This window comes from Pithys albifrons, chromosome 8 (genome assembly GCF_047495875.1).
Source record: "Pithys albifrons albifrons isolate INPA30051 chromosome 8, PitAlb_v1, whole genome shotgun sequence".
In the NCBI taxonomy this organism is placed as follows: Eukaryota; Metazoa; Chordata; class Aves; order Passeriformes; family Thamnophilidae; genus Pithys; species Pithys albifrons.
The window spans coordinates 16,844,164-16,860,016 of NC_092465.1; the positions used below are offsets into that span (position 1 = coordinate 16,844,164).

General features: G+C 58.1%; 2 protein-coding genes across 3 annotated transcripts in view; one reads left to right on the forward strand and one right to left on the reverse strand.

Moving 5' to 3' along the window:
* Nucleotides 1-563: 563 nt before the first annotated feature.
* On the reverse strand, nt 564-5,609 carry RACGAP1 (Rac GTPase activating protein 1). Of its 2 annotated transcripts, none has more exons than XM_071562746.1 (16): nt 5,318-5,609; nt 4,997-5,199; nt 4,775-4,911; nt 4,485-4,563; nt 4,258-4,311; nt 3,554-3,631; nt 3,074-3,182; nt 2,656-2,843; nt 2,285-2,446; nt 2,058-2,153; nt 1,784-1,985; nt 1,594-1,699; nt 1,323-1,455; nt 1,146-1,248; nt 920-1,007; nt 564-845 (listed from the first exon to the last, which is right to left on the reverse strand). In XM_071562746.1, exons 1-16 carry the CDS (start codon nt 5,400-5,402, stop codon nt 794-796), a joined length of 1,875 nt encoding a protein of 624 aa, XP_071418847.1. In that variant the 5' UTR covers nt 5,403-5,609; the 3' UTR covers nt 564-793. The 2 variants fall into 2 exon arrangements, with proteins under 2 accessions (XP_071418847.1, XP_071418846.1); XM_071562745.1 differs by having other exon boundaries at nt 920-1,037; nt 5,318-5,607.
* Nucleotides 5,610-13,345: 7,736 nt separating this feature from the next.
* ASIC4 (acid sensing ion channel subunit family member 4) overlaps nt 13,346-15,853 on the forward strand; it is a 63,468-nt gene continuing 60,960 nt past the window's right edge. The window contains exon 1 of the mRNA XM_071562655.1: nt 13,346-13,995. Coding sequence (XP_071418756.1) covers nt 13,354-13,995 — 642 coding nt within the window. The 5' untranslated portion in view covers nt 13,346-13,353. The remainder of the gene's footprint in view (nt 13,996-15,853) is intronic.

Below are 15,853 nucleotides of genomic sequence, written 5' to 3' on the forward strand. Positions count from 1 at the left end.
TTTATCAGCTGCTGGATGTGGGCCCTGGGGCAGTTCTCAACCCTGTTGCATAAAGCCCCTTTCCTCCTGTAGTGGCTGCCCCTTGCACAGAGCTGTCTGGGAGATGAGACCTTCCTAGGACCTCGCTCCATTACAGCTTCATCCCGCTTTTCCCTTTTAGAGGGAAAGGCCTATACATTTCATCCCTGCTTGTGCTTTGCAGCTCTAACGCCTAGGGCTGGAGGGGAGGAAGGAGTTAAAGGGGCCTCCACGGAGGTGCTATGAAGTCTGGAAATACTTTAAGGTTGTCCTGCCCCTAGCAGGAGCAGCTCCAATTACTTGAGGCCAACATCTTCACTCAAAGAGGGGGCCTCCCACATCCTGGACTCTAGGGCAGAGCTCAGCTAGGAGGGGGGGCGGTCTTGCCTGCCCTCCCCAAAACAGGCATTTTGGGGAGCACTGCTTACCTGTACTGTCAGTACAGCTCTTATCTACTCCTCAGCCAGGCTTCATCATACCAGTAAGCCCCAATGCCTGGCACCTGCCATCAGCAGACAGGGAGACAGCAGGCACAGAGAGGCATGTTTTGCTGCAAACGTTTAATAGAAACCTGACAAAGTACAGCATCGGGGTAGCATCCCTGCCACCATGGCTGGGCAGAGCCAGCTCTGCTCCCTAGTCCTCAGGGAAGCACCCCAGGGAAGCAGAGCAGAGCTTCGAGCTCAGCACTGCCACCCCAGAGGCAGCCTGGTGCTGCAGGCTTTGCTCCTCCTCCAGTACCAGCTTCATGGCCCCAGGGAGCCACTGCTGTAGGCTACACCGGAGAAGGGAAGAACCGGCCCACCTTCCTCGGGGCTGGCCCTTGCCTGCGTAGGGAGAGATGAGTCAGGGGTGCAAAGCGACCTCCCCTGGGCTTCCGCCCACCCCCGGCAGCACTCACGGGGGGCGGGTGGCTGTGCTCACACAGCTCCGCAGGGTGCTGGGGAGGCAGCAGGTACCGGCTGGGCTCAGCTGGCCTGACTTAGGCTCTGGTGAGGCAATGGGGTGGAAGAATGGCTCTGCAGGACAGAGTGGAGACAGCTATCCCATCCCAGCCATGGACAACCGGGACCATTCAAAGAAGCCACAAAGCCAGGGCAGGAGGGGCTGGGGCTCTTGTGGCTCACCATGTTCACTCCCCAGGGCTGGCATCGGCACCAGGTTCTCCTGCTCTTTCCCCACAAAGCCTCTCCAGAAGTCAGGTGGCAGCGAGAGGAGACGAGCCACCACCTGTGCAGAGAGGGATATAGGACATGAGTACTGGCAGTGCCCAGGGTACGCCTCATGCCTCAGTGACCCCTCACCTTGCACTGCCGTGGTGTGTCCTCCATAATGGCAAGTGGTGTGGGGTTGGCTGAGCTGTGTCCTACCAGTGTAGGGCCAAACACACGGGACAGGTTGAACACATCCATCTTGCAATCGGGGCTGCGTGACACCCTGCAAGTGGGGACAGAGGGTATGAGCACGTTGCCCAGCCAAGGGGCCCCTCATCCACAGCTTCCCTGCACAAAGCCTGGGTGAGGGGCAGAGAGCCAGAAGATGAGGACAGACCCCATGCCAGGAGGAGCCACTCACCTGAGCAGGTGCAGCATGAGGAAGGCCAGGGTGTCCCTGTTGGCTGGGGGCAGCTTGCTCACCACGTGGCGCAGGGCTGTGTCACAGGCAGCATCATCCAGGATGTCTGTGGCAGCACCAGGGATCATGGTTAGGGCAGGGGCAGTCCCTTCTTGGGGCTACATCCCACCCTGGGACCCCTCCTGCTCACCAGCAGCCCTTAGAAAGGCAGGGTGGAGGCTGAAGGTGACCAGTGGTTCCTTGAGCCCACGCAGAAAGTCCTTGAGCACCCCGCACACCACGTGGATGTCAGTCACACTGCTGAGGGCAGGCAGCACATCCCCAGCCCGAAGCAGCCTCCTCTTCCACTCTCGCACCAGCTGCTCTGTGCCAGGCACCCGGTACAGCCCTGTCTGGGGTACAGGGAGAGGGAGTCAGCCCCGTGGGAACCACAGCATTGCCACCTCCAGCACCCCTGCCCCTACCTCTGTCAAGCCTCTTGTCTCCACCTCCGTCACACATTGTACCACCAGCGCAGGCACCAGGGGTGGTGTGGAGGGGGTGAAGTCAGCCAGCACACCCTGGGGAGGACAACATTGACCCACTTTGTGACCACCACCCAGCCAAGGTAGGCAGAGGCCCAGCATCCTGGGGCTGATAGCCCCAAAGCCCCATAGGTACATGGAGCAGCCCCCAGGCTGTGCCCTCTCACCTCACGGGGCCAGCTGTGGTGACGGGACCGGGGTGCACAGAGGCTGGGGCACTGCTCCCGGCACTTGGTGTGCAGCAGCAACTGGCACTGGCAGCACTTGATGGCAGTCTTCCCAAAGCGGATGCGGGAGCCACAGACACCACATGGCTCAGGGCGGATCACCTGGAGAGGGTAGCACAGTCAGGGGCACCCCTCTTGCAGATACCCAGCACCACTCCTTTATCTTCTCTCAACCAGTCCCCACTGTCTCCATCCATTTTCTCTGCAGGCAGACCTATAGCAGCAGGGGATGGAGGAGAGCCTTACCTCCCCCATCATGACTCTCTTCTGCTGCCCACCTTTGAAGAGGAGAGAGAGGCTGGGACACAAACCTTTTTGGATGTGAAGTGGTGCTGGACTGGTGGGAGGCTCTGTGGAGGCAGGGAGAATGAGGTGGGCACTTGATATCCCACTGAGCCCTCTGTGTGGCTCTCCTCCACCAGGGCATAACAGCCCTGATGTTCACTGGTGCCCCACACTGTGGTCAGCTCTGTAGAGGGAGGAGGCAGTGGAGGCAGATCTGAAAGCCAAACAACCTCATTTACCAGCTGGGATGTGGGGAGGCTTTCTACCTCTCAGGGATCATGGTTAGGGCATAGGACACTGGCATTTGGCACATCCAGAGGACCTCAGTGCCTCCATGATGGGGATAAGCATCCACCAGCAGATCCCCTCCCTCCCCTGTGACAGCAGCACATTGAGACTGGTCCCACACCACTCACCAACCCCCTCCTCAGCCCTTCCCATGACCTGCACGATTTCCCTGGCAAGAGCGGTGACATGGGACCAGAGCAGAGGGCAGGAGGCTTCCAGCAGGCCCTGGGACCTCAGCAGGAGGGGGTATAGAGGAGACATTTGCCTGTCAAGATCAGAAGAAAGGAGAAAATGCCTGTCTGCAGTTCCACAGTTCTCCAACATGTCTCTCTCATGATCTCTGCTCCACCGGATGCACATCCCCATGGTCCAGCACAGCCAGGGATGCTGCCACCATGGGTACAAGGGGACACAGGCTGCAGGGCACTGGTCCACCACAGCCAGGGATGCTGTCCCCACTAGGACCAGGGTGATACAGTCTGAAGGACACAGGCACTCAGAGGGAACAGCTCAGCACTGTCTGCACAGCAGGACCCACAGCACCCACAGGACTGAAGGCTTGCAGCATTGCCTTCTAGCACTGGGACAGCCCATGCACCCCATCCCTGCCCAGGGCATGCTGGGGTCCCTACTCACAGCACTATGGGGTACCACAAAAGAACGATGCCGCTTTGCCATCATAACAGGGCCAATCTGAGGGGCTAAGGACACACGCTGAAACAGAGAAGACAGTGTGAAAAGTAGGCAGAGACCCCCCCTCCCTAACTTTGCCCCACACCCCAGATCAGTCAAGCCAAGTGTCCCCAGTCCAAGAAAAATCCCAGTTTCACCCTACCGCCGCCAGCGTTGCCTGCCCCACACCAGGCACCACAGGGACTCTAGCTCTCCCTCTAAGTTAAAGCCAGCACAGGGGCTGGGGGAGGCCAGGTCAGGCCTGCAATGCAGAGGTGCAAGCAGAGCAGGGTGCGGGATGCCCATGTATGGGGATGAATTATTGAGGAGCCCAGCTGGGCCACAGCAGAGCATAATGGAGTTTCTATTGATCGCAGGAGGTTTGCTGAGAGACAATGCTCCCAGACCAGCATGAATAAATTAACCCCCCTGCCAGGCTCCTTACAGCCTCCTGTGCTGGGATGAAGTACCTGTGTACCCTCACCTTGCATGGCCCAGGGCCAACACACGAGCCTGGGCTGCATCCTGGGACTTGAGTGGGAAGAGGGACCCAAAGGCACATTGCAGGAGAGTGGATCAGAGCCTGGGGATCCTTACCCACATAGGGGCACAGACCCAACATGAACACCAGATCCCAGGGCTCCCACATTCCAGCATTTCCCTCATACCTGCCTCTCTGGAGCTTTGCGCTTCAGGGTCCGCACCACCGTCGTATCAACATCCTGAAAGGCAGCAGGGAGTCTAGGGACTGGCAGGGTGCAGGACATCCCCACACTCATCTCCAGCTCTGACAGAAGCCCACCCCTAACCACTCCTGCTCCATTGCAGAAGTGGGGTAAAAACACCCTGTCACTGCTGGGATGAACCCTGAGAGGCACAGCAGGACACTCCTTACCACATCATCCTCAGTGCGGTCATAGCTGATATCTGAGTGGGACAGGAGTGACTGGCAGGACTCATCCACTGCAGATGACCTGCAGAGTGAGCTCAGCTGGAGTAATTTCCCCCTCAGCTAACACCTACTCATACAGCTGCTCCTGGGATCTCATGGCTGATGCCTCTGCAGAGCCCAAGCAGCCCCATGCCCAACAGCCTCTCAAGCCCAACAGCACAGAGGGGGAGATGGGCACAGCCAAACCCAGGACTGCATGAGGGGTTGGAGTGAGGTCTGCCAGCCCTGCTCACCTCCTGCCCGGTGCCAGGGTCACCCCAAGGTGCCGGCTAGCCAGGGCACTGAGAACAGAGTACTGCTCCCTGCTCAGCATCTCATTGCCCCACGGCTCCCGCATCAGCAACTCAAAGACCAGCTGAAGTTTGCGCTCCTGTAAGTGAAACAGAGTGGTGGTGAGAGGGCTCGGGTTCCCTTAGCCAGCCCCACGGGATACTCTCTGTGGCCAGTCCCCTGACCTGCTTCTCCAGCTCAGCCTCCGCCCTGTGCCGCTTCTTCATCTCCACCTCCACCTGGTTTCGGGCGTGCTTAAGCTTCACCTCCAGCGCTGCCCGCTCGGCCTCCACACGGGCCAGCTGCTCGCGGGCACGACGCCCGTCCTCCTCCAGCCGGCAGCATCTCTGGCGTGTCGCCTCGAAGCACCGAGCGATCTGGATGCAGTCTGAGGGCAAAACCAGTAGGTGCCCAGCTGGGACAGGGGGCCAGCCCCCAGCTCCCCCAAAACCCCGACGGAGACGGGGACACGGGGTGGCCCAGGCCGAGGGGCTGTACAAACCCACCTTCCTCCACGCTACCGCCGAGCTCCAGCAGCTGCAGACCCTGCTCCAGCCGGGCCAGGAGCCGCCTGCAGCGGTGCCGCAGCATCCCACCGCCCGGGATGGGGCGGGACCCTCGCAGTCAGGCAGCACAACACCCCCCCATTCCGCAGACCCGCCCGCAGCTCCTGCCCCACGCTCTCCGGGATGGCCTCACGCCCCGGGACGGCGCAGACTCAGGGCCAAAGAGGCCTCACGGCCGGCCTATGTGGGCCGGGGGCCGGGGTGGAGCCCGGCCCGGCCCCGCCTCCCGCCGCCACCGGGGCCTGACCCGTCGACCCGGCGGCTGCCGAGGACGGGGAGTAGTACCGGGATCCCTAAGCGTGGGATGCCCGCGGGTCGGCGGGCAGCACTGGCTGCAGGGATGCGGAGCAGGGTGAGGGTTGCCCTTGAGAGTGGGGGATGCCTAGGCGCTCGCTGTACCTGATGAGAGCACTTGAGCGGTGCAGGGGTAGTGGGTGCGGGGTGCTCGGGGAGTGCACGGGCCTCCGGGAGAGCACCAGGCGCTGGAGACACTGGGAGGGGTGCGCAGGTGCGGGAGGGGGCACCCCTTCTCCAGCTCCGCATCCCGAGAGGTGCACGGGTGGGACGGAGGAGCTGGAGGAGCCGCTGTCCTCGTCCGCAGTTCGCGAGCACTGTGCCCCGCATGCAAAGTGGCGGGCGGGGACGGCGAGGATCCCCTGCACCAGGTCTCCCGGCCAGGTCCATGTCCTGCAGATGGAGCCACCTCCCCGCCGCAAAGCCCCGCCGCTGCCCGCGCTGTGCCCCCGGGTCCCCTGCCCGGGGACTCCCCGAGGCAGCCCCCAGCCCCGCGCCCCGGGTACTGGCGGCCCTGCGTTATCGCGAAGAACGGGGGATGGGGGGGCGGGGGGCGGGCAGAGTGCGGGACGCGGCGACGAAAGGCAACTCCCCCTCACCGATGCCTGTCCCGACCTGCTGCGAATACCAGAAATAGCAGTGGGGCCGCCGGCACGGCTGGGCGTGCAAGCCCCTGCACGCGCGCGCGCACACACACACACACACACACACACACACACACACACACACACACAAACACCTCGCAGGCTCCTCGCCTGCCTTCACACCTCTGACCTGGAGAAAGGGCTTTTGCACACTGTGGCAGCAGGTCCACCCCAACACACCCCGGTGCCTCTCAGTTGTAGCTGTGGGTTTAATAGGCTCCTCTCCTTGTGCGTATCCCTCATGAGGCTCAGACAGTGACAAGAAAGGGGTATGGGGGAGCACTACCACATCCCAGGGGTGTGACTCAGGCACTTGGGGACAAAATAGCCAGGGTCCAGAAAATAGCTATAGGGTCCAGACGACGTGGATCCCACCCCAAGGGTGGAACCTCATCAGTATTTGCATGTGGGGCTGTGTGATGCTGGGGACACTGGCCAGGATGCTGCCTGATGGTGCTGCTGGCAGTCCCAAGGCCGGGTCCCCCCTTTGGGACAGAGCTCATCAGAGGGATGGGCTGGAAGCACCTTGTCAACACTTTGCTCCATATCATGCCAGTGTATGGGAAGCAGAGGGTGTTTCTCAGAGAAGCTCCTTTCTCCCAAGGTTGAATATGAGTCAGGTTTTGGAGCGACTTTAATTACTGCTGGATCGATAGGCTCAGCATGGCCAAGCAAAATCCAATTGCAGCCCTAGGGGCATTCCTGCTCAGCCCTCTGCTGCTTGCCCAGCCCTCCCTGCCTGCCTCTAATGGCTGTCGATGTTCCCCAACCCCACTGGCCCAGCACCCACGCACAAGGTAGGACTCCATCCTGCACATGGAGCCAGCACTCCACTTGCTCAGCCCTGGTAGGGGACACACATTCTTGGGGCAGGTCAGCAGGTGGAGATGCCCCAGCACTGCCCAGGGGAACCCACACACCCCCCAAGCCCCTTTCCACACCATGCATGGAGAAGGTCTGTGGTCTCCAGACCCACCTTGAACTCTAGGCACAAGACTGGAAGCAGAGCGGCCTAAAAAAGCAGAGCGGCCTCAGCAGTATGCAGGTAGTCCCTCTCACACCAAGGGATGGGAGGGGAGGCACTCGCCACCTGCTCTGTGTCCCCACCACTGCCTGTTTCCCCCCCCTTCCCAAGCCACCCCAGCTTGGCCAGGCACTGCATAAATAGCTGTTTGTGTCTCTGCTCGGCCTCTGTGTGGGAAATAATATCGGCTGATGGAACATAATGCCCTGCTTCACATGTTCAATTTTATCATTTTCCGAGGCAGGCAATCTTCATTTAAAGCTGAATGGGCTGGGGAATGTTAATGAAGCGCCGGCGCTGCTCTGCACCTTGCTTTATCTCTTCGAGAATAATTTGGGTGAGCTCGGAAATAGAGTTCCCAGTCCCAATTCAAGTGGCAACAGCACCGCATGCCGATAAAAGTGTAATTCCTGGCCAGCGTGTGGCCCTGAATACATGACAACTTAACTCTTGGGGGCCCGCTGGGATAGTGCTTCCTGCAGCTCCCTGCCTACCTGCTTTGGGCCTGTCTGCCCTGTGTGCCCAGCACCAGCCTGGGTGCTCAGCCCAGGCAGGATGGGGTCTGTCACTCCCATTCACCCCAACCACACAAAGGGAGGAGAGATAAGAGGGCAGGAGCAGAGCTGGAGGAAATCAGTCTTTCTGGACAGACAGGACCCCACAGGCAGACCTGTAGCAGTGCCATTCTGCAGGATGTTCAGAACTGAGGGCTTTACAGGGAGAGGGATGCCCTAGATCCAGGGATGCCCATGCACTGGGGTCAGGGAAGGACGAGGAGAGGGAAGGGGGTAGGGGCATGTCTGGGGAACCAGAAAGGAGGGAGAGAGCAGGGGAGATAGGTCCAAAGGTGCATCTCATTCCAGACAGACTGGCAGAGCTGGGTGGGTGCTCGCTCACAGGCCACACAGCTGAGTGAGGGACTCTCCCAGAAAGGGCCCTAGGCCCCAGTGACGACTGAGAGGAGCAAGAAGAATTTGCAGAAGGTGTTCGCTGGTCCTAGAAAGTGAAATTCAGGTTAGCAGGAGCAGGTAGCTTTGGCCACAAGGAGAAGGCCTGGGGTGGTCTGCTTGGTCTTGCTCTGAGTCCAGCTGTGGTCTGTCTTCAGCTCCCACCAGCTGTGCTCTGGAAGGAGTTCCCTGTATGGGGTGATCCTGGGGTCCTGCCTGACTCTTACCATCCTGCATCCAGCTCCCATGGGCTCCAGATGCAGTGGATGGGTGTTCCCGGGGCAGTGCAACACCATCAGAGTGATGGTCCTTCATGTCCCAGACCACTCTACCCCAAAGATGCTGAGAAGGGGCACCTTGTCCTAGTGAGGGGTCAGTAAAGCCAGTTGGACACCAGTCTGAGCCCCCTCCAGTGGAGCAGTAACAGACCCTTCCCCTGGGAATGAATGGGGCAGGCAGGTTTCCAGCACCGTTAATCAGGGCTGCAAAAGCTGGGATTAATGTGCACTCCAAGGCTCTCCAGTCCCAGCTGTGATCCAGCCCTCTGCTCTCAGCCAGAGCCGCCTCCATGCGCTGAATTATCAGCCTGAGTAATTAAGTGGAGAGCTTTGTTTTAATGCAGACATCTGATGCCTTCGCACCAAGGAGCACAACAACTGTCGCGGGTGTTTATGCTCCATGCAACACATCTGGCTCACAGGGAGAGAGAATCCATCTCCACTGCTGTGTGAGATTAAAGGGAATTCAGCCTGGGTGCTGAAAGAGGAGGGGCAACTCAGTAGCCATTATGGTGGGCAGGACCCGTCCCCAAGCATCACCCCACCAGGTCCTTGCACCCCAATGGCAGGACACTGGAGTCCAAGGCTGCCTGGCAAAGCACCTATTACCTCCGCTCCTCAGCACGCCAGGCAGTACAGCATGTTGCAAGATGAGGGATAACTACAAGCCTGGAGATAAATGGAAATAGGGCAAAAACTTGGGTTTATCAGAAGTAGATGGTGCCTGGCTCACCTGATACCCGCTGCTGATAAGGGAGCTGGCTATGGGGGGAGGAGGGATGCAGATTTCAAAGCAGCTGCTGTGCCATGCAGAAAATGGTCGCTTTGTACAGATTAGGGGATTAGCACCAGTGCAAGGAGCTGGAAAAAAGCTGGTGCAGGAAGAAGCCAGACTGCAGGGAGAGAGAAGATAGCATAGAGGGGAGAGGATCCTGCTGGGACCACTGTGGACATGCCTCATTTGGTAGCTTCCTCTGTTGCCCAAAAAGTGGGGGCTGTGGGGAAATTTGCTGATGCCACACAAACACATATCTTTTCTCTCTGCTTGGCCCCTAAACCACTGTGCTTTGATCATCACCCCCACTTGGGCTGTCTGAATAGTTTCATGGATCTAGTGCTTTTTTTATGGGGCAGCTTGGCTGGCCTGGCACCAGGATGAGCTGTGCAGTTGCAACCCCAGCTTCCCCCCGCACCTCATCACACCCAACGCTTTGTGGGTGCTGCCAGCAGAAGGATTCCCTCACTCGCTGCCCCATGGCAGGGCTGTTTCCATCAAATTGCTTGCTCTCACCTCCAACACCTCCAGTTCCTGGCTGCTTGGCACTGCTGGACAGGGGAAGGGGCTGAAGGGGACAGAAGGAGGGACTTCTCACTGAGGGAAAAAGAGACTCCAGCTGGGAGTGTAACTGCTGCATGTGGTGCTCCCAGTGTGAGCATCAAAGGAACCCCACTGGGAAAAAGCTGTTTTCAAGCAGAAGCACTCCAGGTGGTTTCCAGCAAAAAACACACTCTGGGCTGCTCCCCTACTGAGAAAAAGATGTCAAAATTTGGCAGGGGACCTCTGACCCTGCACTGATCTGACTGAGGAGCGAATGCTGTTGAGCAAAGCTGCCTTGCCGATGCTCATCCAGCTTCCTGTGGTGTTGAGCAGCTGGGTCTGGCAAGCTCTGCCCCACAAGAGTTGCTGCAGCTGGACATGGGGACGCTCAAGAGGCTTTGGCAAAATCTGGTGACAGAAACAGAGGAAGGGGAGTTTGGAGGAGTGGCACAAAACCATCAGGCTCTCTGGCAGCCTGGGGTAATTTGAGGCTGGGAAATGCGAGCTGAAGCAGCAGAAGCCACACAGCCACTTCCAGGCAAGCAGGCTGATTTGTTGCCTGCATGAGCTGAAATTGCAGCCCATGCAGGGCAGAGAGGCAGGACCAGATCCTCTGCCTGGATACTGTCATGGCAGAAGAGCAGAAATGCCATGCAAAGTAGACTTATGGGAACTGCTTGAGACATCCCATCCAGTTGTGTCTGGCTGGGCATAACCACTGCCCACGCTTGATGCCACTTCCCAGCCAGAGCTCTGCAAGCAGACCCCATGGCAGGAGCAGAAGAGTCCTGAAGCTGCAGGATGGCTCTGGGCACATGGAAGTGTTTGGTGCAGTAGAGGCACAGGCCAGACTATGGGCACTGTCCCCAGGTGATGCATCCACCTTATCCAGATGCAACACTAGTGCTCCTGTCACAGCTGCCCTGGGAGCCAGGTCATGGAGTGGGAGCTGTAGCACATTCCACCTGGATGGAATAAGAGGGGCTGCCCTGTCAGCACTGCCATCACCAGTGTCACAGGATGCCACCACACTCATGTCCAAGGCTCCCACATCTCCCTCACCCCCTCAGCTGCACCTGGCCCAGGCTGGGCATGGCTGTCCCCACCAAAGGGAATTAATTCCCTGAGACACTGTATCAAATGCTTTAATAAAAGCCTAATATATCACACCTCTTGTCTCCTCAACATCAATTTATTTAGCAATTTTACCCAAAAAAGGCTATCAAGTCAGACTGGGCAGATTTATTCTGTATGAGCTCCAAGCACATTTTTATTATTCCCTGTTCACCTGCCCTCGAGGTCCTCAGAACCATTCTTCTCTTAATATTTGCTCCATTAAGTTACTAGGGATGAAGCTCTGTTGATGGGCAGTAATTGCTTGAACTGCCCTGCCTTCCCATGATGAAGATTGGTACCTTACCAGCAGCTGCCTCCTTGTTCTCCTGTCCCTCCTCACAACATTATTGACTAAGAAAGTTTGTTAATGGGACTGCTAATGACTGCAGCCATGCCTGCCCAGCCCACAACACTAACCTTCCCTGTGGTTTCACTTGGCGGCTGCTTGCAGGATGAGGCATTGTAGGTTGTTTTCTATACCTTTGGAGCCATGTGGGTGCCTGAGCCATGTCTAAAATACTGCTGACTCCTTTCACTAGAGGATAGTTCCCTAGCTGGGCTCTCATCCCCCTTGTTTTGGGGACCTACCCCTCCAAGCAGACTGTCTTGGCCAGGCAGTGAAGGGGAGGTCTAGGTCAGGAGTAGTGGAGAGCTTTTGGAGGAGTCCTGGGAGCATCTCTGAGGCTCCTCCATGCCAGTATTTGCTCTGCTGCCCACTATCCCAGTGCCAGCAGCCTCAAGAACCAGGCTGGCATTGAGCCAAGTGTGATGCTGGGATTAGGCACTGCCTCCTACAAATGAGCTGTTAATTATCATAATCTGGTAATTGAGAAAAATCTAATTATGCAAAGCTAATGGATTTAAAGCTGTGCTGGGGAGCACAGGCCAGGGGAGTGCAGCTGGGCCGGGCCAGCATTGCTGTGCTGGGGAGCAGAGGCCAGGGGAGCACAGCAGCTAGGTAGGGCCAGTGTTGCCAGCCTGTGACTACTGACACTCTCAGGGTCTTGCAGTGCCTTTAACTTCACTCTGTGGCCCTGTGGGCATCCAGCCAGGTCCAAACACCTGCAGGAGAGAGCCCAGCTCTCTCATCCACTCCAGCCTTGCAGGGACTGGGCACCACCTCCTCCCTGTGCCTGAGCATCCTCAACTCTGATTTCCCCATCTTTCTTTCTTGGAGGTTTCTGGGGAGCAGCATGGGAGAACCCAGGCCCCTCTCCTAGCGTGGATGCCCTCCCTGATCCCAACCTGTCCTCTCTGACCTCACAGACATGGCTCTGCTCTGTGGCTCTGCTCTGCTCCCACTGTCACAAAATAGCGTTGTATGATCTGCCCAGGCAGGTGCATGCCTGGTGAGCCCAGTAGGGAAGGCAGTATCTTATACTAGTAAACGAGAGATGGTTCAGAAAGGAGACAACCTTTTGGACACAGAAGTGTTTCTCAGTGCTTACAAGCAACTGTTTCCTTCAGCTTCAATGTTCATCTGAAAAAAAAATTTGCATCTTCCTGCACACTATGAGGGCAGGCAATGCCAAGAAGTGTCGACCCCTGCATCACATCAGATCTCCTGGTCTCAAGATAGTACCACATCAGAGAGCCTGGCAGCATCCCTGCCGTGGCATGAAGGTGATACCAGCACGCAGGACTCCCCAGAGGTCTGTGTCAGTGCCCCCATGTGGTCTGCCACTCCTCATCCTCGTCCTGTGCTCATAGAAGCCTGGCCCTTTGCAGCTTTCGGGGAGCCCTGAGGAGGTGCTTGAGTCCAAGGGTGCAGGAGCTGTGGCAAGAGTGACACTCAGCATCTCAGCTCCTTGGCCAGCCCAATGCATGGCTGGTGTAGGGCTTAGGGTCCCCCTATTATCCCCATAGGCAAAGAGATGTTGCTCCACAACACATGCACCTCTCCTAACCCTAGGGCCTTCAGGGCTGCCCAGGTTGCTCCTATCTGTCCTGGAAGCAGCATACAAGGAATTTGCCGACTTTCCTGTCTCCCCCTCCCTTGGGAACCCATGCTAAATGCACGGAGACAGTGGAAGTGAGCAAGACTCCAACTAATTGCATGCATCCCCAGGGGACATGCAGTGAGAGTGCCCTGATCTTTCCAGGATGTTTCAGCCTCTGGCTCCAGTTCCTGCAGGATGTGGTGATCACTAAGTACATCTGTGATCGCTGCACTCAGCGAGCTTCCCGCTCGGGGCAGGGTGAGGGTGGCACCACACTGCACCAGTCCCGCCCAGGCACTGCTGCACATCACCTGCTGCACAGCCCAGCCTGCCCTTGTTTGTGATAATCATCCACGCCTCAAACCTCCTCTTGGCACCCTGCGCTCAGTGGGGAGAGGAAGAGCTGGGCAGCAGCATGTGGCTGGAGGATGCCCAGAGGCCTCCCCCACACCCCTGGGGTACCTCCTGTCCCTCTGCAGCCCTTCCTGCTGGGGACTGCCCTGACAGGCACCCAGCGCACGATGTCCCAGCCCCACAGCAGCATCCGTGCAGCCTGGAAGAGTTTGCCACTCATTCTACTCTCCATGGCATCCAGCACATCTTCCGGCATCAGCGCTACACTGTCCGCAACCTGCTATGGTTGCTGGCCTTCCTGGGCTCACTGGCCCTCCTCATCCATGCCTATGCCAAGTGCGTGGGCTTGTACTTCCAATACCCCCACAACACCCAGCTGGAGGAGGAGACGGAGCACAACAAGATTTTCCCTGCCATCACACTCTGCAACCTCAACCCTGCTCGCTTCTCACAGCTCTCCAGCCACGATCTGCACTGGGCAGGGGAGATGCTGGGTCTCCTAGATGGTGCTGGACGACCCCTGATGCCAGAAAGCAGGCTGGAGGCTCTGCTGGGGACACAGGGCATGAGCGAGGAGGAAAAGAGCCGTCCTTTTCACCTGGGGGAATTTTATGCACGTGTGGGCCACCAGATGGACCTGGGAGAGATGCTTGTCCGCTGCACATTCGGCAATGAGGACTGCAACAGCAGCGACTTCCAGACAGTGAGTGCCTAGTGGTAGAGCATCCCGGGGGCAGTGGGGATTGGACATGGACCTTGGGCCTAGAGCACTGCTAGGGTGCTGACAGGGGGGATCCTAGCTCTCGGTGACCAGGGATCAGGGAAGGGGAAAGATACCAGGCACCAGTTTTGGCAGGCCTTGGGTTTGTTGGGGCTAGGGCAGAGCCCCACATGGAGCAGGGGTGCAGTGGGCTGGGCTGTGTGTGCTCTGGCAGTGCTTGTGTCTTGAAACCAGGCTGAGAAAGGGTGGGCTGGGGGGCCCAACCTTGGAATTTGGCCAGACTGGATCAGCCCCAACAGAATCAGGCTGTGACCTGCAGCCTTGCTCCAGCCTGCCTGGGAAGCCTGGCTCCTTACCCCTCCCATGGGCTCTGGCAGACAGCTAGGCTCCTGAGGTCTCGCAGAGGGAGGGAAGGTAAATCTGGGCCTGGAGGGTTTTGAAAGGGAGCAAAACCTATCCCCTTCTAGCAGAGCAGGGGCCAGGGGATGGGTGGAATCCAGCCAGAGGAGGAAGTGAGTAGAAGGTGGCACAATCCTGCCCTCCCAGCCAGGCTGTGTACCTGAGACACTGGCACAGGGAAGTGGCTGAACCATGGTGTTATCAGAGCCATAAGAAGTAAAAAGCTCACAAAATTTCCAGTGATGGATGCCATAAAGCACCCTGGACACAGATGCTTAGTACAGGTATGCAGGATCTCAGCTTGGTCAAGGACGAGGGAGAGCCACAGCCCTTGCATAGGGTTCTGAGCCATCCTGGTGTGGGGAGAGCTGACACACAGGGTCAAGGGCAGGCAGGGCTGTGTAAGGCCAGCTTTCCGCACCAAGAGCCAACAACCCAGCCCTGCTGTGCTGCTGGCTGTTGGGCAGCCTTGGGATTGCAGCCTCTGCAATGGGTGCCCACTGCTGCTTCACTGGACTCTCCCAGCTGGCAGCTGCTCAGCTTGGCAGATGCAGAGTTGTGAGTCAGGAGGGTCTCTAATTTAGCGTGACGCCTCTGCTCATCACCCTAATGAAAACAAAGCAGGCCTGCCACACTAGGCCCTGGGACCAGGTGTTGGGCAGCTGGTGGGGGACACAGCCATGTGCCAGGAGGGTGATGCTGCCGAGGAGGGACCCACAGCTACTGCATGTGTCAGCTCATTCAGGGCCATGACTGCTCTCATAGCCAGGCTCCTGCCACTGTGCCACCATCCATAGTCTTTCCACTGGCTGTAGGGACTCCAGTGCCCAGCTAGGTGCAGCAGGGGTTGTGCATCCCGGTGCCTCAGGCAGGTGTTGAGCAGAAAGCAGGATGCAGGCAAAGCAGAGGCAGTGCCCAAGAGGAAGCCATCTCCTCCCTCCTTTCCTCTTTGCTCCTGACTCAACAGCCTAGGATTACTGGACTGTAAACAAGGGGATCAATGGTGCTGATGAGAACATTTCCTGGTAATAGCTCTGGCCTGTAAAACACAGCACAGGGGAGGAAGGGGAGGCTCTGCTGTCACAGCAGTTAACCCTTCCCACCTGCATCCATGCACTGGCTTTCTGGTGCCAAGGTCTTGGGTTTACTGGAGCTGGGCTGTGTTCTGCTGTTCTGCCTTGGCTTGGGCAGACACCCTGAGCCTGTGCTGTGGTGGGATGCCAACCTGGCGATACTGGAGGAGGCATCCTTACCTCTGTGCCTGTAGGGAGGCTGGCCTCTGCTGCTCGGAAATGGCTGTGAAGAGGCAAGTGTCATCCCAAAGAAACACTGCCAGCAGTGCTGGGAAATGTTAATGCCATTGTAGAAGGATAGTCAGTTCTGGTCAGTGGTGCATGGGAAGTCAGGGCTCCGGCAGGCAGTTGGAGAGGTGAGAACAGCT

Coding starts and splice junctions, on each gene's coding strand:
- RACGAP1 (XM_071562745.1), bottom strand. CDS start 5,402: ATGCTGCGGCACCGCTGCAGGCGGCTCCTGGCCCGGCTGGAGCAGGGT. Junction 3,632..4,257: donor GCAAAGCTCCAGAGAGGCAG/GTATGAGGGAAA, acceptor TCTCTGTTTCAG/CGTGTGTCCTTAGCCCCTCA. Junction 2,154..2,284: donor ACCACAGCTGGCCCCGTGAG/GTGAGAGGGCAC, acceptor TGTCCTCCCCAG/GGTGTGCTGGCTGACTTCAC.